This window comes from Sebastes fasciatus, chromosome 9, assembly GCF_043250625.1.
Source record: "Sebastes fasciatus isolate fSebFas1 chromosome 9, fSebFas1.pri, whole genome shotgun sequence".
NCBI lineage: Eukaryota > Metazoa > Chordata > Actinopteri > Perciformes > Sebastidae > Sebastes > Sebastes fasciatus.
Window position 1 is genome coordinate 31039780 of NC_133803.1, and position 21609 is coordinate 31061388.

At 39.0% G+C, this 21609-nt stretch overlaps 4 protein-coding genes across 4 annotated transcripts in view; all 4 read right to left on the reverse strand.

Annotated features, from left to right (window-relative positions):
• Positions 1 to 14622, reverse strand: part of LOC141774524 (barrier-to-autointegration factor-like) — a 54741-nt gene extending 40119 nt beyond the window's left edge. Inside the window, exon 1 of the mRNA XM_074647260.1 lies at positions 14542 to 14622. The gene's annotated coding sequence lies outside the window, so the exon portion shown is untranslated. The remainder of the gene's footprint in view (positions 1 to 14541) is intronic.
• LOC141774523 (barrier-to-autointegration factor-like) lies at positions 658 to 14630 on the reverse strand. Its single transcript, XM_074647259.1, has 3 exons — positions 14542 to 14630; positions 1610 to 1740; positions 658 to 946 (listed from the first exon to the last, which is right to left on the reverse strand). The coding sequence occupies exons 2-3, from the start codon at positions 1733 to 1735 to the stop codon at positions 800 to 802; spliced, it is 273 nt and encodes a 90-aa protein (XP_074503360.1). The 5' UTR covers positions 1736 to 1740; positions 14542 to 14630; the 3' UTR covers positions 658 to 799.
• LOC141774529 (barrier-to-autointegration factor-like) lies at positions 12429 to 13617 on the reverse strand. The gene is made up of 2 exons (XM_074647265.1): positions 13495 to 13617; positions 12429 to 12850 (listed from the first exon to the last, which is right to left on the reverse strand). Exons 1-2 carry the CDS (start codon positions 13615 to 13617, stop codon positions 12704 to 12706), a joined length of 270 nt encoding a protein of 89 aa, XP_074503366.1. The 3' UTR covers positions 12429 to 12703.
• Positions 14631 to 17810: 3180 nt separating the features above from the next.
• Positions 17811 to 20958, reverse strand: LOC141774521 (barrier-to-autointegration factor B-like). Its single transcript, XM_074647255.1, has 3 exons — positions 20863 to 20958; positions 18872 to 19002; positions 17811 to 18170 (listed from the first exon to the last, which is right to left on the reverse strand). The coding sequence occupies exons 2-3, from the start codon at positions 18995 to 18997 to the stop codon at positions 18024 to 18026; spliced, it is 273 nt and encodes a 90-aa protein (XP_074503356.1). The 5' UTR covers positions 18998 to 19002; positions 20863 to 20958; the 3' UTR covers positions 17811 to 18023.
• Between the last annotated feature and the right edge of the window lie 651 nt (positions 20959 to 21609).

Sequence of the window (21609 nt, forward strand, 5' to 3'; positions counted from 1 at the left end):
AATGCATGTATATACGTTGATAAATAATAAATACGTTTGGGGAAATAAATAGGGTGAAATGCAAAGGGAAATCCTGCAGAAATAATTTAAAAAAAAAGCAAAAATACATAAATATTTACATGCATTTAAAAATAAATACTAAATTAATTAATAAAAAAATGTATAAAAAATAAATACATAAATAAAAAGGAAAATTAAACGGACGAGTAAACAAATAAGGGAATTAATACAAATATAAATAAATAAAGAAGCAAATTTAAACAAACATACATTTTTGTCACATTTTATCAATTAATTAATGGCTACATTTATTTTTAATATTTTTTCTACACATAATTATCAACTAATTTATTCATTTATTTTTGATTTTGGCAGGTTCTGTCCTCCACAGACACAAGATGGTCAAAACAGAAAAATACTTCTATTGTACAACATTTATTTAGTGTTGCTTCTTTTCTTGTGAAATACTGCAAAATGAATGAAACACGACCTCGTTGATGTTGATTTAATGTGTCACCAGCTTACAGGTTCCGTAGAGACCCTGAACGCACCACCAGCTATCCAGACACAAAGCTTTTATTCAACTTTCCCCAAAGAAACAAGCTCATAAAAACAGGAAACAAGCATTTCAGCCGGCTTCACGCCAGCTCGCTGTGATGTCACAGCGAGCTGGCGTGAAGCCGGCTGAAATGCTTTAAAGCCAACAGAGTTATGAGCTGTGATTGAAGCTTCAGATGCAGGAAGTGAGGAGCTCGGGATGAACAGGAAGAGGCGGGGTCTCTGGTGAAGAGGCGGAGTCTTAGAGGTTGTTGTCACGCCACTCCCTCAGACACTGATCGCAGGATCCAGCCTGACGGGAGTTTGCGCCGCTGGTGTCCTTCAGCCACTTGGTGAAGCTCTCGGGGTCTTTATTTCGCACCAGGTGCTGACCCAGAACTGTGTTGGCCTGGAAACACACAGAAAATACATTACAATCACACAGAAAACATGAAAAAACTGAAAATACATGAAAAAACACATAGAAAATATATATATAAAAAAACACATTTAAAACACTAAAAAAACTGGGAAAACAGAAAAAAACAAAAACTCAAAACCCACAAAAAATTAAATTAAAAATTAAAAAATTCACGAAAGACACAAAAAATACATGAAAAACACAAAAAAAAACGAGACAAACACAAAAATATATATATAAAAAACAAAACACACGGAAAACCAAATGAAAAAATACACAAAAAAAACATGCACACAAAAACTCACATAAAAAAAAACCATGAAAATCACACACAAAAAAAGAAGAACGTGGATCAGATTCATTAAAGAGTCTGAACAGTCAGAGATTCAAGTTTACAATAAAAGTTATTAAACTGATTTAAATTTGAATTTATAAAATGGTCTTTATTATATAAGTTTACATGGTTGAAAGCCCCGGAAAAGGCAAGTAAGTGGACCTTTGAGTTGGGACTGTCAGGTTTACTGACAACAACTCAGAGTTGAATATGAATTTTATAGAGAAAATATCGACAGATTAAAACGATAATAAAATAATTGATCATCTCAAATACATGACGGATGTAAACGCTGTAGTTTTGTGTGTTTGGTCCACCTGTTCGAAGCCCTGCTGCTCCAGCCTCCGCCCCAGAACCTTTCCGATGCCCGGCAGAAACGTCACCGACTTGTTTCCCATCGGCTCTTTGACAAACTCCCGGTGTTTCTGAGAAGTGGACGACATCCTCGCTGCAAAATATTAAAATTAGGTAAAAACTACAGCAAGAAGTCACAACAGATGATTGAGTCCTGACTGCGTTATAGATTATTAATTAATTTAAATCATTTCTCTAATAAAAATAAGATCTGTTTCCAGTTTTTGAAATGTTCAGATTTGTAAATTTTCTGTTTCATCTCAGTTTAAATAAAAAGTTGAACATTTATAATCTTTATATTTCATAACTAGAGTTTCTCTGATGTGGAAATATGCTGCTTTTCTCTGTTTTCTGTGAAAGTAAAACAGCAAATATTAACGTGTGAGAAACATTCAATTAAAATATTAAAACCTAAACAATTAATCAATTCTCTAATTAATTAATTTCCTGTTGATCAATATTTTCAGCACTAATAGGAGAACAAATTTATTATTATTATTTAAATGACTACTCAGGCCAGGGTCGGCGCCAGAGTGTCAGGGCCGGACGGGCAATCAGCTTTGACAGGAGGGGCATTTTTTTCACCTCATATAGCCTTTATTAAGTGTATCTTTAACATGATCATGTTTCATGAAAGAAAGAAACTGACAGAGAGGTGTATACATACTGCCACTTATGCGCACAGGCGCGCACGCACGCATACACATGCTGTTATGTCCACAAAATCAGGTTATAAATTAACACCGTGTCCTAACTGGATGCGAGCGTCCGACTATCGCGCTGCATCGTGTAGCATCTGACGCTCTCTGTCCACTGAATACGTTAAATCTGCACTTCTGTTCCGTCATGTAAACAAACCACGTACAGATCAGCTGTGAGCTCCATAGGCCTGTACTACGAGGCAGGATTTGGCGTTATCGAGGTAACTTCAGGGTTAACTCTGGGTTTTCCGTACTACGAAGCTGGTTCACTTCTTATCGAGGTAGATCACCATGGTAACTTATGCTGAACGGCTAACCTGCTCCGGAGCAGGTTATGTTCCAGATAAGAGATCAACTCCTATGAAAGCACCTCCTACTGACCAATCAGAGCTCAGTGCGGTGATTGTATGATCATAATACACATATATGAAGAAGTTTAAATCATAATCCAGGCTAAAAACAACACAGTTAAAACTGACAAATGCAAAAAGGACAGTTGGATTTATGTTGAGGGTGTTTACCGCTTTGAATTATGTTTTTATATTTATTTATTTTTACTTCCTATCGAGTCCGTTTCACACCGCCACAGAGGGGGAAAAGCAGGTGAAAGGAGGTTTAAAAAGTCATAAACGCCAATTTGTTAACGCAGGTTTAAAATAGGTGTAATCCATTTATTTATTACACTCTTTAAAGCTATTTATATTTAGACGACTATATCTGACTTTTGAGTGTTCCGTTAAATTAATAAATCTGTTAATTTCCGCATTCACACATCCAGTTTTTTCTTTCACCAGCTGTCCTTCCTGCATTTGGCAGCTTCAACTATGTTACTTTTAGTCTGGATTAAGTGTTTAACTTCTTCGTATTTGTCTGATATAGTTTACTCTTTGTTAAATGTGCCACTCTGTCTGCTGTCAGTAGACTTGTCAATGTCTCTGATTGGTTATATGTTGCAAACACCTCCTCGTTCATGTGAACGCGCTCATAATGAGATTGGTTTCTGTAGTGAAATGAGGAAGTACTGGGTGCTAACAGATAACTCCTCAGTAGTGAAATGAGGAAGTACTGGAGGCTACAGATAACTCCTCAGGCACGCCATGCGTCTTGCCAGTGTAGCAGTTGTGTAGTCTCTCTTGCGTTGTGTTACTAATGATGTACACACACCGTCACTTTTGGCTCCACTTCGCCATTTATTCTGGTAATACAGAAATGCTGTTAGATCTCCCACAGTCAGTCTCACAGCGACAAAGCTTCTCAAAGATGCACGGAGACGGCATACGCAGACTGTTCACAAGATTTTTACATACAAGCCAACATTAATACAAATATAAAAATATACAACACGTACCTGGTAATACAGAGATGATGTTAGATCTCCCACAGTCAGTCTCACAGCGACAAAGCTTCTCAAAGATGCTAAAACAAAATGAAATCAGTTGAAGTTACTGTTGATTAGCCAGCTACAGCTCAGACTAAGCTAGCAAAGTCACCAACAACGTGGCGTGTTCAACAAACCACTTCACACAATCAAAGAGGCAACTAATATCAACATTCAGCATTTTCTCTAGTACTTGGAAGCTTAGCTCGACATACAATTTACAGAAAACACACTTTTACCCATAAAAACAAGGCTTATAATCTCTATATTTACGGAGCTAATTGAAAGTCAACCTACCACGGAGACGGCACATGCAGACTGTTGACAAGATACGGGGCGCACCTGTCAAGTCTGCAGGGGCGCAGTAGAGGGCGCTCATGCTATGTACACACAACAGTCCCCATGGCAACCTCCACTATAATCAGATAAGAGTAAATAATATATAAAATGAATAATAATAATTAAATAATAAAGTAAATAATATATAAAATGAATAATAATAATTAAATAAAGTAAATAATATATAAAATGAATAATTAAATAATAAAGTAAATAACATGATATTGAAACAGATGACAAATAATAAATTAAATTCAGTGTACATACATTTAAACCTATTAAGACAGAGTTAGTAATGGCAAGTGTAATCATTAACTCCGCTACATTCCCCCCTGCTGATTTTCACTTGCCCATTCAAGCTAAACCAAAATGAACAAGTGAGATTGAGCTGCCAGATCACCATAGAACAGAACATACAAGGTACCAACAATATACAGAAGATAAGAAAAAAAAATTCTGTGTGTACAGTACTGTTCAGATCACAGATGTCAAGTATTCCAGTCATAAAGACTATTCCTTAAGAATTAGAATGTGAAAGGATTGCAAAGCCTACCAACATCCATAGGAAAACATGCCCATCTACATGTTAGGCTACTCAAATATTGTATCATTAAGACAGTACAATCATGAACCACCTGAACATACACATTACCTATACTCACTTACAGGTGTCTATTCTGAGAGAGAAAAAAAAATGATAATAATCTCCCACCAAACAGAAGAAGCAATACATTCACTTATGTACCAATGCAACTACACATCATAACCATTAACGACCAGCAAGAACTTTCTGGCTCATGTGCTGAATAAGCCTTACAACAGGTCTAACAACCCTCCCATATCTCGTCACTCTCCGTGTGTTATCACTGGAAAGGGTTTGGTCTGCCCCTGACTGAACTACAGAACCTGCATCAGGAGGCAGCGAAACAACAGCAGGTCGAGAGTCAGCAAAGTCCACAGAATAGTCAGTGTTCACAGCTGGGTCACAAATATCGGACTGGTGTGGTCTGTTCTCCCTAGTCAAGTTTGGATTGTCAGGTATAGTCGGGTCAGGTATAGTCGGGTCAGGTTCGTCAACGGCTTCCACTGAGTCATCAGCAGCAGGAACGTCCTCTGCAGTAGTTGACTGATCTCCCGTGGAGGCTGGGAGCTGAGAGATCCATGTGACAGTCCTGTCCTCAGGTCCACATTCAGGCAGCATGACAGAGCCCCTATCATTTGCATCCAACACAGACTCATCCACATCCCCATCGGTCAGGCCACTGACTGAAGAACAGTCCTCATGCTCAGTTGAAACAGGCAGGAAATTCACAGGCATAATCAGATTCCTGTGGACCACTTTCTCTCGGTCTGTTGCAGAGTTCCTGAGTCTGAAAGTGTGAGTGTTCTCATGTTTTTCCACGACAGTATAGAGGTGGCTCTCCCAGCGATCAGCCAGCTTCCTCCGTCCGCGTTCCCCCTTGTTAGCCAAAAGGACCCTGTCCCCAACATCCACAGGTGCCCCTCTCAGCTTGCGGTTGTATAGATCAGCCTGCCTCCCCTGTTGCTTAGTGGCTGAGGCCTGGGCAATCCTGATAGCCTCCGCCAAGTCCCGTCTGAGACACTGTACATAGGCATCATAATCCATCACCTGGTCATCCATAAGCACAGACTCAAACATCATGTCCACAGGCAGCCTGGGCGTTCTGCCGAACATCAGTTGAAAGGGAGCAAAGCCTGTGGTTTCGTGAACTGTGTCATTATAGGAGAAGGTGAGAGATCGTAGGTGCTGGGGCCATCTGTGCTTGGCTTTCGGCGGAAGGGCTCTGATCATATTTCCAAGGGTGCGATTGAACCTCTCAACCGCTCCGTTGCCCATGGGGTGGTAGGGCGTTGTATAAGATTTCTCAACACCAGCAACCTGGAGCATCTCTGCGATCAGACTGCTCTCAAAGTTCGCACCCTGATCTGAGTGCACCCGTTCAGGGAAGCCATAGATGCAAAAGAAATTGTTCCACAGCTGATGAGCGACAGCCTTGGCTGACTGATTGGGACAGAGATAGGCCTGAGCCAGCTTAGTGAAATGGTCAGTTACTACGAGAACATCAAGGGGACTTGTTGGAGGAGTCTTCCGCAGACCAAAAGTCAATGCAAACCAACTCAAGAGGTCTGGATGTCTTAACACTCTCGAGTGGCGCCCTGGCTTCTGGTTCAGGAGACTTACTGACCACACAACGGTGACAGCGCCGCACCGAGAGCAAGAAAGGTTTGCCAAAGTCAGGATGAGCAAGGGTGGCATTATCCAGCAATGCCTGTTTCAGCTTTTCGAAAGCCTCACTGCATTCAGGTGTCCAGTCAGCAGAGGTGAGCCTCCTGATCACAGGTGGGCTCCTTTTGTTCTTGGCATGACGAGGCCTCCTCACCCCAGACGTCAGTGCAAACAGCGGTTTGCTGATGCAGGAGTATCCCTCAAAGAACTGCTGATAAAAGCCAACCATTCCAAGGAAGGATCTGATCTTGGAAGGAGAGGGGGTGCCAGTGCCCTCCATCAAATCTCTGTCATCCAAGTCCACTATGGCTTTGACTTTCTCAGGGTCAGGGTAGATGCCATCCTTCCTCACCACATGTCCAAGAAACTTCACAGAGGGTCTCATGAAGTGGCACTTTTTAGGAGCTAGTTTCAGGTTGTGCGCCTGTAACCTCTCAAACACCATCTCCAACCTCTGCAGCGCCAGCTGTTCATCAGGAGCAAATACCAGTATGTCATCCAGGTAACACAAGAGGCTCAAGAAGTTTTGATCACCGAAGACAGCCATCATCATCCTCATGAACGTGGCAGGGCTGTTGCGTAGGCCCTGTGGGAGCCTGTTGTACTCATGCAGACCGAATGGAGAGGTGAACGCAGTGAACTTCTTGTCCTCCTCATGGACCTCCACGTTGTAATAACCAGAGGTCAGGTCCATGGTCGAGAAGAACGCATTCCCTCCGAGGGCAGCCAAGGCGTCAGCCTGGTGAGGCAAGGGATGCCAACGAAAATCAGTGCAGAGCCGCAAGTCTCCGTTCTTTTTCCAGACGAGGACAAGAGGTGAGGCATACTCGCTGGTAGACTTCCTTATGATGTCACGTTCCTCCATTTCATTCAAGGCCACTCTCAGCTTCTCGTAGTGTGATGGAGACAGACGGCGATAAGGGAGTCTGAAGGGTTTGCTGTCACTCAGTCGGATGCGGTGGACAAAGTCTTTCGCTCTCCCACAGTCCAGCCTGTGGCGGGAGAAAATGGACTCATACTTGGCCAACAGATCAACCAATGAGAACAACTGATGTAGGAGAGACAGAGCCCGGAGAAACCACATTAGCTTGTTCCAAGAGGGGAAGCATGCGAGAGCTCAAGGAACAGGCCATCAAGCCACTGTCCAGCATGGCTCGAAGCTTCACAGCATCCTGGACCAGCCCATCAGTTTAGAAAAGGTTATCAGTAGCAGAAAGCCTCTGCGTGTTTTGAACTATCACCATATTGTCATCACCTGTTGAGGCACAGAACTGTGAGTAAACAGATTCAAGATCAACATCCTCCTGTTCTTGTGGGGACATGTTAACTGGCCCTCCACTAGTCCCCTGCTCATGTGGGCCAGTTAGTTTCTCTGCTGACTTGGACCGCCAGGCTGAGCAGCAGACGAGGCAGGAACAAGGGAGACAGGACAAGTCATCGCTTGATGTCCAGCAGCATGGCAGCGGAAGCAAAGACGTTCACTCCTACAGTGGGACACAGTGTCATGATTATCATTCCCACAAACGGCACATGGCCCCCGCGACCTTGTGCGGCTGCAAGTCCCTGATCGAGGAGGTCTGGAATGCTGAGAGGACTCACGCTGCAGCAAGCGCTCCAGAAGAGAGATGACATGCTCAAGAGACTGACTCTGATTTGGAAATGGTCTACCGGCTGTATGCGGTTGCGGGGTAGAAGGGCTCTCTGTAGTCTGAACATGGCTGCGAATAACCTCTTCAGCCTGGGCAGGCTGCAAGCGATCAGCTGGGCCTGCAGATTGACGCTGCTTGAGACGCCGTTTACGGTGATGCTCGTCCAGCCGCACCTGAACATCAGTGGCAGTCCATTCCTCCAGTGGCCTACAGCTGAAGATTAAACACAGTTCAGGATCGGGACAATGAGTAGTGAACATGACTGTCACTTCACGAGCGGGGTTGTCAAGAGTCTTGCCTTGTCTCTTTAGTCCATCCACAGCAATGTCAATGGCTTTGTTAAGCCGAATCCAGTAGTCAACAGCAGTCTCAGTGGGGCAAGGCTTTGTGTCGTAAAAGTCAGCAAGAGGCATAAAAGAGACCACAGATTCACTGAAGTGCTGTTTGAGTATGTCGAACACAGGTTGTGGGCCTGACATCAAGTCTAACGAGGGTTTGCTACGTAGCCCAACCATCACAACACCCCGTGCTTTCCCTTGTAGCTTATTGAGCACTTCTTCTACTTGGTCACACAGCTCAATGCCCCTCCGACTCAGATAAATCCTGACAGATTCCTCCCACTCAGAGACTGTAAGTCTGTCAGTGTTGTCTCCCCTGAAAGGGCGGGGTTCATAGCTCTCATGGCTAACTGTCAGGTTAACCTTAGAAAGATCAGCAGTGGACGAATGAGGCACACTAACATCATTGGCTGGAATGGACTTAAGACAGGAGACAATGTTTTCATCAATGCTGGCCCCTATCTGTTTCACTAAGTCACTCAGAGCAGTAAGTGGAACATGTTCAACATCCTGATCAGAAGGTGTAGACTGCCCCTCTGCTCCTACATCAGCAGTGCCATAAGTATTATCACACCCCACATTATTTACCTTATCAATATGAGGGTTAGATGTCACAGGTTTTTCCCTAGTTCGTTCACATTTGAAAGTGGACTAAACCACATTCTCGTACCCCTGCCAATACCCGACACATTAGGCCCATCCATTTTCAGTGAAAAGAAGAAAAAAAACTTAACACTATGACTATCAAGTGATTTTTTTTTTTTTTTACACTTTGTCCCCCATACAGGAAAAAATAAAAATAAAAATAATAATTATATATATATATATATAATGCCCAAACGACACACAAATTGCTTCGACTCACGGAAGAGGAAGAAAAATAATAATAATAAAATCCTAGCAGAATATATATATATTTTTTTTTTTTACCCCCCCAGTTTACAATTATATATAGCAATAGACCAATAACATGTACACAGTGAATCCCATTAACATCCCTACATGTAAAGTCCTTTTCTATTAAGTCACTCAAATCCGCTAATCACAAAATATAGTCCTTAGAAAGTTACACTTGTCAGATTTCCAATCACATTTGCGACTCACGGCACCATGGAAAGCCGATTGCGCAGCTGGTGGAGCAGATGAAACTCCGGTCTTGACGTTGAGTCCGCAGCAACACCAAGGAGAAGAACGGGCCACGGCACCAGTGTAGCAGTTGTGTACTCTCTCTTGCATTGTGTTATTAATGATGTACACACACCGTCACTTTTGGCTCCAACTCGCCATTTATTCTGGTAATACAGAGATGATGTTAGATCTCCCACAGTCAGTCTCACAGCGACAAAGCTTCTCAAAGATGCTAAAAACAAAATGACATCAGTTGAAGTTGCTGTTGATTAGCCAGCTACAGCTCAGACTAAGCTAGCAAAGTCACCAACAACGTGGCGTGTTCAACAAACCACTCCACACAATCAAAGAGGCAACTAATATCAACATTCAGCATTTTCTCTAGTACTTGGAAGCTTAGCTCGACATACAATTTACAGAAAACACACTTTTACCCATAAAAACAAGGCTTATAATCTCTATATTTACGGAGCTAATTGAAAGTCAACCTACCACGGAGACGGCACATGCAGACTGTTGACAAGATGCGGGGCGCACCTGTCAAGTCTGCAGGGGCGCAGTAGAGGGCGCTCATGCTATGTACATACAACGGTCTCCATGGCAACCTCCACTATAATCAGATAACAGAGTAAATAATTTATAAAATGAATAATTATAATTAAATGATAAAGTAAATAATATATAAACTGAATAACAATTAAATAATAAAGTAAATAATATATAAAATTAATAATAATAATTAAATAATAAAGTAAATAATAAAGTAAATAAAATGATATTGAAACAGATGACAAATAATAACTTAAATTCAGTGCACATACATTTAAACCTATTAAGACAGAGTTAGTAATGGCAAGTGTAATCATTAACTCCGCTACACCAGTGCCAGGGTTAAAATGCACACACACAGGTGCCGAGATACAGTAAACAGGGAGTTAAACAACACATTAATCTAACAGTCTGACTGATTTGATGAATAAAGTTCACTAGTGAAACTTAATTACGAGCTACCTGTCAAAGTTTGCATATAACGTTTGTGTGTTTGTTTTTTGATTTTTTTTAAATCTAGCTCAATAGAAAAAAGTGAGAGAAAGTAGAGCTACAAACCTGGTGCATTAAAGCACAAGTAGGACCAAGAGAGTAAAAATCATCCTGTGCTCCTTTCACATCTGACTTTTTCTACCTGTTTGGATTATTCTGTTCAGTATTGTGGAATAAAACAATGGACTAATGTTACACTACAGCAGGCTGAGCAGGGACAACAACTGGTGAGCGAAACATCCACATTTAGTCTTTATTGACTTAAATTATAGTTATGAAGAAATCAGTCAGACTGTTAGATTAATGTGTTGTTTAACTCCCTGTTTACTGTATCTCGGCACCTGTGTGTGTGCATTTTAACCCTGGCACTGGCAAGACGCAGGGCGTGCCTGAGGAGTTATCTGTAGCGCCTCAGGCCATAGCTAAATCTTGAAAAGAAAATTATATAAAATAAAAAGGAATAAAACATTTTTTTAAGGATGGAAAAACTTGTTTGTAGATTTTATGTTTATATTTTTACGTTAATATTCAGATCAGATTTTACGTCTGTACAGAAAAACCAACTATCTTATATAAGTTTATTATAATTTAAAGCATATTTCAGATGCAGTGGTGGAAGAAGTACTGAGATCCCAGTACTAGTACCACACTGAAAATACTCCACCACAAGTAAAAGTCCTGCATTCAACACTTTTTACTGGATCATCAGCTGAATGTAGTTGAGTAAATAGTAATAGTAATATTAGAACTTTTTTATAGTCTAAGTATATGGTATATAAGTCTAATGCAGTGAGGGCCAAAGTGCAAATGTGCGACAGAGTAAAGTAATAAAGTTATAACTTTACGAGAAAAAGTTGTAATATTGTGAGAAAAAAGTAATAACTTTACAAGAAAAAGTTGTAATATTGTGAGAATAGTCATAACTTTACGAGAAAAAAAAACAAAAAAACTTAAAATTACTACTTTACAATATTATGACTTTATTCTCATAATATTACAACTTTTTTTCTAGTAGACTTCTGACTTTATTCTGTAATATGACTTCACTCTCGGTCCATCCAGGTCACTCCAGGTCACTCCAGGTCCCGCCCCCTCAGTAACAGCTGGTCTCCTCTGTGGGCGTGTCTTCGTGTCTGCTCGTTGTTCTTCCTGCTCTACCTGCCAGGTGATCTTCTCTACCTGCCAGGTGATTCTCCTTCACTCCAGCGGCTCGTCCTCACCTCTCAGTCCGCTCTCTGCTCTCCTCCTGCCGGCTGTCTCTGTGTGAACATGGCCGACCAGGAGAAGCGGAAGCAGATCAGTGTCCGCGGCATCGCGGAGCTCGGTGACGTCGTGGAGATCAAACGGAGCTTTATTTACTCCTCTGTTTAATTTTATTTATTCATATATTTATTTTTATAGATTTTTAAATGTATTTATATATTTTTGCATTTATTTTTTAATTATTTTATATTTATTTTTAAATGCATGTATATACATTGATAAATAATAAATACGTTTGGGGAAATAAATAAGGGGTGAAATGCAAAGGGAAATCCTGCAGAAATAATTAAAAAAAAAAGCAAAAATACATAAATATTTACATGCATTTAAAAATAAATACTAATTTAATTAATAAAAAAATGTATACAAATAAATACATAAATAAAAAGGAAAATTAAACAGAAGAGTAAACAAATAAGGGAATTAATACAAATATAAATAAATAAAGATGCAAATTAAAACAAACAAACTTGTCACATTTTATCAATTAATTAATGGCTACATTTATTTTTAATATTTTTTCTACACATAATTATCACCTAATTTATTCATTTATTTTTTATTTTGAGCAGGTTCTGTCCTCCACAGACACAAGATGGAGAAAACAGAAAAATACTTCTATTGTACAACATTTATTTAGTGTTGCTTCTTTTCTTGTGAAATACTGCAAACTGAATGAAACATGACCTCGTTGACGTTGATTTAATGTGTCACCAGTTTACAGGTTCCGTAGAGACCCTGAACGCACCACCAGCTATTCAGACACAAAGCTTTTATTCAACTTTCCCCAAAGAAACAAGCTCATAAAAACAGGAAACAAACACCTGTGATGTCACAGCGAGCTGGCGAGAAGCCGGCTGAAATGCTTTAAAGCCAACAGAGTTATGAGCTGTGATTGAAGCTTCAGACGCAGGAAGTGAGGAGCTCGGGATGAACAGGAAGAGGCGGGGTCTCTAGTGAAGAGGCGGAGTCTCAGAGGTTGTTGTCACACCACTCCCCCAGACAGTCATAGCACAATCTGGCCTGACGGGAGTTTGCGCCGCTGGTGCTCATCAGCCACTGGGGGAAGCTCTCGCGGTCTTTATTTCGCACCAGGTGCTGACCCAGAACTGTGTTGGCCTGGAAACACACAGAAAATACATTACAATCACACAGAAAACATGAAAAAACTGAAAATACATGAAAAAACACATAGAAAATATATATATAAAAAAACACATTTAAAATACTAAAAAAACTGGGAAAACAGAAAAAAACAAAAACTCAAAACCCACAAAAAATTAAATTAAAAATTAAAAAATTCACGAAAGACACAAAAAATACATGAAAAACACAAAAAAAACAAGACAAACACAAAAATATATATATAAAAAACAAAACACACGGAAAACCAAATGAAAAAATACACAAAAAAAAACATGCACACAAAAACTCACATTAAAAAAAACCATGAAAATCACACACAAAAAAAGAAGAACGCGGATGAACAGTCAGAGATTCAAGTTTACAATAAAAGTTATTAAACTGATTTAAATTTGAATTTATAAAAAGGTCTTTATTATATAAGTATACATGGTTGAAAGCCCCGGAAAAGGCAAGTAAGTGGACCTTTGAGTTGGGACTGTCAGGTTTACTGACAACAACTCAGAGTTGAATATGAATTTTATAGAGAAAATATCGACAGATTAAAACGATAATAAAATAATTGATCATCTCAAATACATGACGGATGTAAACGCTGTATTTTTGTGTGTTTGGTCCACCTGTTCGAAGCCCTGCTGCTCCAGCCTCCGCCCCAGAACCTTTCCGATGCCCGGCAGAAACGTCACCGACTTGTTTCCCATCGGCTCTTTGACAAACTCCCGGTGTTTCTGAGTGGTCGTCATCCTCGCTGCAAAATATTAAAATTAGGTAAAAACTACAGCAAGAAGTCACAACAGATGATTGAGTCCTGACTGCGTTATAGATTATTAATTAATTTAAATCATTTCTCTAATAAAAATAAGATCTGTTTCCAGTTTTTGAAATGTTCAGATTTGTTAATTTTCTCTGTTTCATCTCAGTTTAAATAAAAAGTTGAACATTTATAATCTTTATATTTCATAACTAGAGTTTCTCTGATGTGGAAATATGCTGCTTTTCTCTGTTTTCTGTGAAAGTAAAACAGCAAATATTAACGTGTGAGAAACATTCAATTAAAATATTAAAACCTAAACAATTAATCAATTCTCTAATTAATTAATTTCCTGTTGATCAATATTTTCAGCGCTAATAGGAGAACAAATTTATTATTATTATTTAAATGACTACTCAGGCCAGGGTCGGCGCCAGAGTGTCAGGGCCGGACGGGCAATCAGCTTTGACAGGAGGGGCATTTTTTTCACCTCATATAGCCTTTATTAAGTGTATCTTTAACATGATCATGTTTCATGAAAGAAATAAACTGACAGAGAGGTGTATACATACTGCCACTTATGCGCACAGGCGCGCACGCACGCATACACATGCTGTTATGTCCACAAAATCAGGTTATAAATTAACACCGTGTCCTAACTGGATGCGAGCGTCCGACTATCGCGCTGCATCGCATAGCACCGGACGCTCTCTGTCCACTGAATACGTTTAATCTGCACTTCTGTTATATCATGTAAACAAACCACGTACAGATCAGCTGTGAGCTCCAGATCAGACTGGAGCTGGAGCACTTAAAATATGGGTTAGTAGTACTTGTTATATTCCTACGTTCGTACTTTTTTTTTTTTATCAGAAAACACACGTTTTATTTGTGATATTTACTGGAAATAACTTACGATATAGCCAAGAGCAAGTAGGTTGTTATGTAGTGATCTTCTCCAGCCAACTGCCACCTTATTATGGTTTCTGTAGTGAAATGAGGAGGTACTGGAGGCTACATATAACTCCTAAGGCCAGCTCTGCGTCTTGCCAGTGCCAGGGTTACAATGCACACACACAGTTGCCGAGATACAGTAAACAGGGAGTTAAACAACACATTAATCTAACAGTCTGACTGATTTCTTCATAACTATAATTTAGGTCAATAAAGACTAAATGTGGATGTTTCGCTCACCAGTTGTTGTCTCTGCTCAGCCTGCTGTAGTGTAACATTAGTCCATTGTTTTATTCCACAATACTGAACAGAATAATCCAAACAGGTAGAAAAAGTAAGATATGAGAGGAGCACAGGATGCTTTTTACTCTCTTGGTCCTAATTGTGCTTTAATGCACCAGTTTGTAGCTCTACTTTCTCTCATTTTTTTTCTATTGAGCTAGATTTAAAAAAAAAAAAAATCTAAAAACAAACGTTATACGCAAACTCTGACAGGTAGCTTGTAATAAAGTTTCACTAGTGAACTTTATTACATATAACTGCGAGCGTCCATGCCTGTGCTGAAAGTGTCAGTAATCAAGTTAATATTTTCATTTACATCCAGGACAACTGACCCGGTTTTCTCGGCTCATTTTATCTAAACTAATCAGCCGTTCCTCTCAATATGAGTGACAGGAAAACATAGGAACCGTGTATCTGATAGAAGTTCAGACAAAACGTCGCTGTGCAGCGCTGTGTTGCTCGCGGCCAGTTAGGACACTCCAATAGAAAACAATGTAATCAAGCCCAAGTACATGTCCTAGTCTCCTAAATGCAAAAATATCACTGTTTGTGCTTTATTTTGCATTGCAGTGTTAAGTCCTTCCATTACCAAACTGAATAACTTAATTTTACTTATAGCTTAGCTGTTATTTCAGTTTAGTTTTTTTGTCAGGAGAGAATTCAACTGAGGGGGCACAGTGACCTTTTTGGACGGGCCTGGACCCCCATGGCCCGCCTGTAACGCCGACACTGCAATGGACTAATGTTACACTACAGCAGGCTGAGCAGAGACAACAACTGGTGAGCGAAACATCCACATTTAGTCTTTATTGACTTAAATTATAGTTATGAAGAAATCAGTCAGACTGTTAGATTAATGCGTTGTTTAAACTCCCTGTTTACTGTATCTCGGCACCTGTGTGTGTGCATTTTAACCCTGGCACTGGCAAGACGCAGGGCGTGCCTGAGGAGTTATCTGTAGCGTCTCAGGCCATAGCTAAATCTTGGAAAGAAAATTATATAAAATAAAAAGGAATAAAACATTTTTTTAAGGATGGAAAAACTTGTTTGTAGATTTTATGTTTATATTTTTACGTTAATATTCAGATCAGATTTTACGTCTGTACAGAAAAACCAACTATCTTATATAAGTTTATTATAATTTAAAGCATATTTCAGATGCAGTGGTGGAAGAAGTACTGAGATCCTAGTACTAGTACCACACTGAAAATACTCCACCACAAGTAAAAGTCCTGCATTCAACACTTTTTACTGGATCATCAGCTGAATGTAGTTGAGTAAATAGTAATAGTAATATTATAACTTTTTTATAGTCTAAGTATATAGTATATAAGTCTAATGCAGTGAGGGCCAAAGTGCAAATGTGCGACAGAGTAAAGTAATAAAGTTATAACTTTACGAGAAAAAAGGCGTAATATTACAAGAATAAAGTCATAACTTTACGAAAAGTTGTAATATTGTGAGAATAAAGTCATAACTTTACGAGAAAAAAAGAAAATAGCACGTAAAATTACTACTTTACAATATTATGACTTTATTCTCATAATATTACAACTTTTTTTCTAGTAAACTTCTGACTTTATTCTGTAATATGACTTTACTCTCGGTCCATCCAGGTCCCTCCAGGCCCCTCAAGGTCACTCCAGGTCACTCCAGGTCCCGCCCCCTTAGTAACAGCTGGTCTCCTCTGTGGGCGTGTCTTCGTGTCTGCTCGTTGTTCTTCCTGCTCTACCTGCCAGGTGATCTTCTCTACCTGCCAGGTGATTCTCCTTCACTCCAGCAGCTCGTCCTCACCTCTCAGTCTGCTCTCCGTGCTCCTCCTCCCGGCTGTCTCTGTGTGAACATGGCCGACCAGGAGAAGCGGAAGCAGATCAGTGTCCGGGGCATCGCGGAGCTCGGTGACGTCGTGGAGATCAAACGGAGCTTCAACCGACACCTGGAGTACTTTTACACTGTGGTAATAGTACTTTTACTGCAGTAAAATATGGGAGTACTTCTTCCTCCACTGGCTGATATCTGCAAAGGCTTCTTTTTCTGGTCACAGCCACTGAGGGGCGCTAACATGGCTGTGGACGATTATTCTGTAGTTTAGCATCAGGATGTCACAAATGGAGGACAGAACCTGCCAAAATCATAAATAAATAAATAAATGACTCAATAATTAAATGTTATTAAATGTGGCAAAAATAATATAAAAAATAAATGTAACCATTAATTAATTGATAAAATGTGACAAATTGATATGTTTTAATTTGTTTCTTTATTTATTTATCATTGTATTAATTCCCTTATTTATTTACTCCTGTTTAATTTTATGTATTCATATATTTATTTTTTATAGATTTTTAAATGTATTTATATATTTTTACATTTATTTTTAAATTATTTTTAAATGCATGTATATACGTTGATAAATAATAAATACGTTTAGGGAAATAAATAGGGTGAAATGCAAAGGGAAATCCTGCAGAAATAATTTAAAAAAAAGCAAAAATACATAAATATTTACATGCATTTAAAAATAAATACTAAATTAATTAATTACAAAAAGTATACAAATAAATACATAAATAAAAAGGAAAATTAAACAGAAGAGTAAACAAATAAGGGAGTTAATACAAATATAAATAAATAAAGAAGTAAATTAAAACAAACATAAATTTGTCACATTTTATCAATTAATTAATGGCTACATTTATTTTTAATATTTTTTCTACTCATAATTATCAACTAATTTATTCATTTATTTTTGATTTTGGCAGGTTCTGTCCTCCACAGACACAAGATGGTCAAAACAGAAAAATACTTCTCTATTGTACAACATTTATTTAGTGTTGCTTCTTTTCTTGTGAAATACTGCAAACTGAATGAAACATGACCTCGTTGACGTTGATTTAATGTGTCACCAGCTAAAAGGTTCCGTAGAGACCCTGAACGCACCACCAGCTATTCAGACACAAAGCTTTTATTCAACTTTCCCCAAAGAAACAAGCTCATAAAAACAGGAAACAAACACCTGTGATGTCACAGCGAGCTGGCGTGAAGCCGGCTGAAATGCTTTAAAGCCAACAGAGTTATGAGCTGTGATTGAAGCTTCAGACGCAGGAAGTGAGGAGCTCGGGATGAACAGGAAGAGGCGGGGTCTCTGGTGAGGAGGCGGAGTCAGAGGAAGTTGTCACACCACTCCCTCAGACAGTCATAGCACAATCCGGCCTCACGGGAGTTCGAGCAGGTGGCGTCCTTCAGCCACTCGGTGAACATCTCACAGTCTTGCTTTAACAGCAGGAACTCACCCAGAACTACGCAGGCCTGGAAACACACAGAAAATACATTACAATCACACAGAAAACATGAAAAAAAACACAGAAAATACATTAAAAAAAATCACACAGAAAACATGAAAAAACTGAAAATACATGAAAAAACACGTATAAAATATATATATATAAAAACACATTTAAAACACAAAAAAAACTGGGCAAACAGAAAAAAACAAAAACTCAAAACCCACAAAAAATAAAATAAGAAAATAAAAAATTCACGAAAGACACAAACAAAAAATACATGAAAAACACAAAAAAACGAGACAAACACAAAAATATACATATATAAAAAACAAAACACGGAAAACCAAATGAAAAAAAACATGCACACAAAAACTCACATTAAAAAACAACATGTAAGTCACACACAAAAAAAGAAGAACGTGGATCAGATTCATCAAAGAGTCTGAACAGTCTGAGATTCAAGTTTACAATAAAAGTTATTAAACTGATTTAAATTTGAATTTATAAAAAGGTCTTTATTATATAAGTTTACATGGTTGAAAGCCCCGGAAAAGGCAAGTAAGTGGACCTTTGAGTTGGGATTGTCAGGTTTACTGACAACAACTCAGAGTTGAATATGAATTTTATAGAGAAAATATCGACAGATTAAAACGATAATAAAATAATTGATCATCTCAAATACATGACGGATGTAAACGCTGTAGTTTTGTGTGTTTCGTCCACCTTGTCGAAGCCCTGCTGCTCCAGCCTCCGCCCCAGAGTCTTTCCAATGCCCGGCAGAAACGTCACCGACTTGTTTCCCATCGGCTCCCTGACAAACTCCCGGTGTTTCTGAGTAGTGGACGACATCCTCGCTGCAAAATATTAAAATGATATAAAAACTACAGCAAGAAGTCACAACAGATGATTGAGTCCTGACTGCGTTATAGATTATTAATTCATTTAAATCCTTTCTCTAATAAAAATAAGATCTGGTTCCAGTTTTTGAAATGTTCAGATTTGTAAATTTTCTGTTTCATCTCAGTTTAAATAAAAAGTTGAACATTTATAATCTTTATATTTCATAACTAGAGTTTCTCTGATGTGGAAATGTGCTGCTTTTCTCTGTTTTCTGTGAAAGTAAAACAGCAAATATTAACGTGTGAGAAACATTCAATTAAAATATTAAAACCGAAACAATTCATCAATTCTCTAATCAATTAATTTCCTGTTGATCAATATTTTCAGCGCTAATAGGAGAACAAATTTATTATTATTATTTAAATGACTACTCAGGCCAGGGTCGGCGTCAGAGTGTCAGGGCCGGACAGGCAATCAGCTTTGACAGGAGGGGCATTTTTTTCACCTCATATAGCCTTTATTAAGTGAATCTTTAACATGATCATGTTTCATGAAAGAAAGAAACTGACAGAGAGGTGTATACATACTGCCACTTATGCGCACAGGCGCGCACGCACGCATACACATGCTGTTATGTCCACAAAATCAGGTTATAAATTAACACCGTGTCCTAACTGGATGCGAGCGTCCGACTATCGCACTGCATCGTGTAGCATCTGACGCTCTCTGTCCACTGAATACGTTAAATCTGCACTTCTGTTCCGTCATGTAAACAAACCACGTACAGATCAGCTGTGAGCTCCAGAGGCCTGTACTACGAGGCAGGATTTGGCGTTATCGAGGTAACTTCAGGGTTAACTCTGGGTTTTCCGTACTACGAAGCTGGTTCACTTCTCATCGAGGTAGATCACCATGGTAACTTATGCTGAACGGCTAACCTGCTCCGGAGCAGGTTATGTTCCAGATAAGAGATCAACTCCTATGAAAGCACCTCCTACTGACCAATCAGAGCTCAGTGCGGTGATTGTATGATCATAATACACATATATGAAGAAGTTTAAATCATAATCCAGGCTAAAAACAACACAGTTAAAACTGACAAATGCAAAAAGGACAGTTGGATTTATGTTGAGGGTGTTTACCGCTTTGAATTATGTTTTTATATTTATTTATTTTTACTTCCTATCGAGTCCGTTTCACACCGCCACAGAGGGGGAAAAGCAGGGGAAAGGAGGTTTAAAAAGTCATAGACGCCAATTTGTTAACGCAGGTTTAAAATAGGTGTAATCCATTTATTTATTACACTCTTTAAAGCTATTTATATTTAGACGACTATATCTGACTTTTGAGTATTCCGTTAAATTAATAAATCTGTTAATTTCCGCATTCACACATCCAGAGTTTTTTCTTTCACCAGCTGTCCTTCCTGCATTTGGCAGCTTCAACTATGTTACTTTTAGTCTGGATTAAGTGTTTAACTTCTTCGTATTTGTCTGATATAGTTTACTCTTTGTTAAATGTGCCACTCTGTCTGCTGTCAGTAGACTTGTCAATGTCTCTGATTGGTTATATGTTGCAAACACCTCCTCGTTCATGTGAACGCGCTCATAACGAGATTGGAAAACCCTGGGTTGACTTACCGAGTTGATAACCAGCTTCGTAGTACAGTTTAGTGAGATCTCGTTTGTTAGGTTAAGTGAAGCCAGATAACGAGAAGATACCCTGGGTATGTTGAACTCGCTTCGTAGTACAGGCCTCTGATCAGACTGGAGCTGATACTTGGTACTGGTACTTGTTATCTTCCTACGTTCGTACTTTTTTTTTTTATCAGAAAACACACGTTTTATTTGTGATATTTAATGGAAATAACTCACGATATAGCCAAGAGCAAGTAGGTTGTTATCTAGTGATCTTCTCCAGCCAACTGCCACCTTATTATGGTTTCTGTAGTGAAATGAGGAAGTACTCGAGGCTACAGATAACTCCTCAGTAGTGAAATGAGGAAGTACTGGAGGCTACAGATAACTCCTCAGGCACGCCCTGCGTCTTGCCAGTGTAGCAGTTGTGTACTCTCTCTTGCGTTGTGTTATTAATGATGTACACACACCGTCACTTTTGGCTCCAACTCGCCATTTATTCTGGTAATACAGAAATGCTGTTAGATCTCCCACAGTCAGTCTCACAGCGACAAAGCTTCTCAAAGATGCTAAAACAAAATTAAATCAGTTGAAGTTGCTGTTGATTAGCCAGCTACAGCTCAGACTAAGCTAGCAAAGTCACCAACAACGTGGCGTGTTCAACAAACCACTCCACACAATCAAAGAGGCAACTAATATCAACATTCAGCATTTTCTCTAGTACTTGGAAGCTTATGGTAATATTGTGAGAGTAAAGTCAGAACTTTACAAGAAAAAGTTTTATTATTGTGAGAATAAAGTCATAACTTTATGAGAAAAAAAGTCGTAATATTACGAGAATAAAGTCATAACTTAGGGAGAAAAAAAGTCGTAAAAATTACGAGAATAGTCATAACTTTACGAGAAAAAAAGAAAATAGCACGTAAAATTACTACTTTACAATATTATGACTTTATTCTCATAATATTACAACTTTTTTTCTCG

Bases quoted from the DNA above. Each gene is read 5' to 3' on its own strand.
- LOC141774523 (XM_074647259.1), bottom strand. From the start codon at position 1,735: ATGTCGTCCACTTCTCAGAAACACCGGGAGTTTGTCAAAGAGCCGATG. The intron at 947-1,609 runs GTGGACCAAACA...GTGTGTTTCCAG, and splicing joins AGCAGCAGGGCTTCGAACAG to GCCAACACAGTTCTGGGTCA.
- LOC141774529 (XM_074647265.1), bottom strand. From the start codon at position 13,617: ATGACGACCACTCAGAAACACCGGGAGTTTGTCAAAGAGCCGATGGGA. The intron at 12,851-13,494 runs GTGGACCAAACA...GTGTGTTTCCAG, and splicing joins AGCAGCAGGGCTTCGAACAG to GCCAACACAGTTCTGGGTCA.
- LOC141774521 (XM_074647255.1), bottom strand. From the start codon at position 18,997: ATGTCGTCCACTACTCAGAAACACCGGGAGTTTGTCAGGGAGCCGATG. The intron at 18,171-18,871 runs GTGGACGAAACA...GTGTGTTTCCAG, and splicing joins AGCAGCAGGGCTTCGACAAG to GCCTGCGTAGTTCTGGGTGA.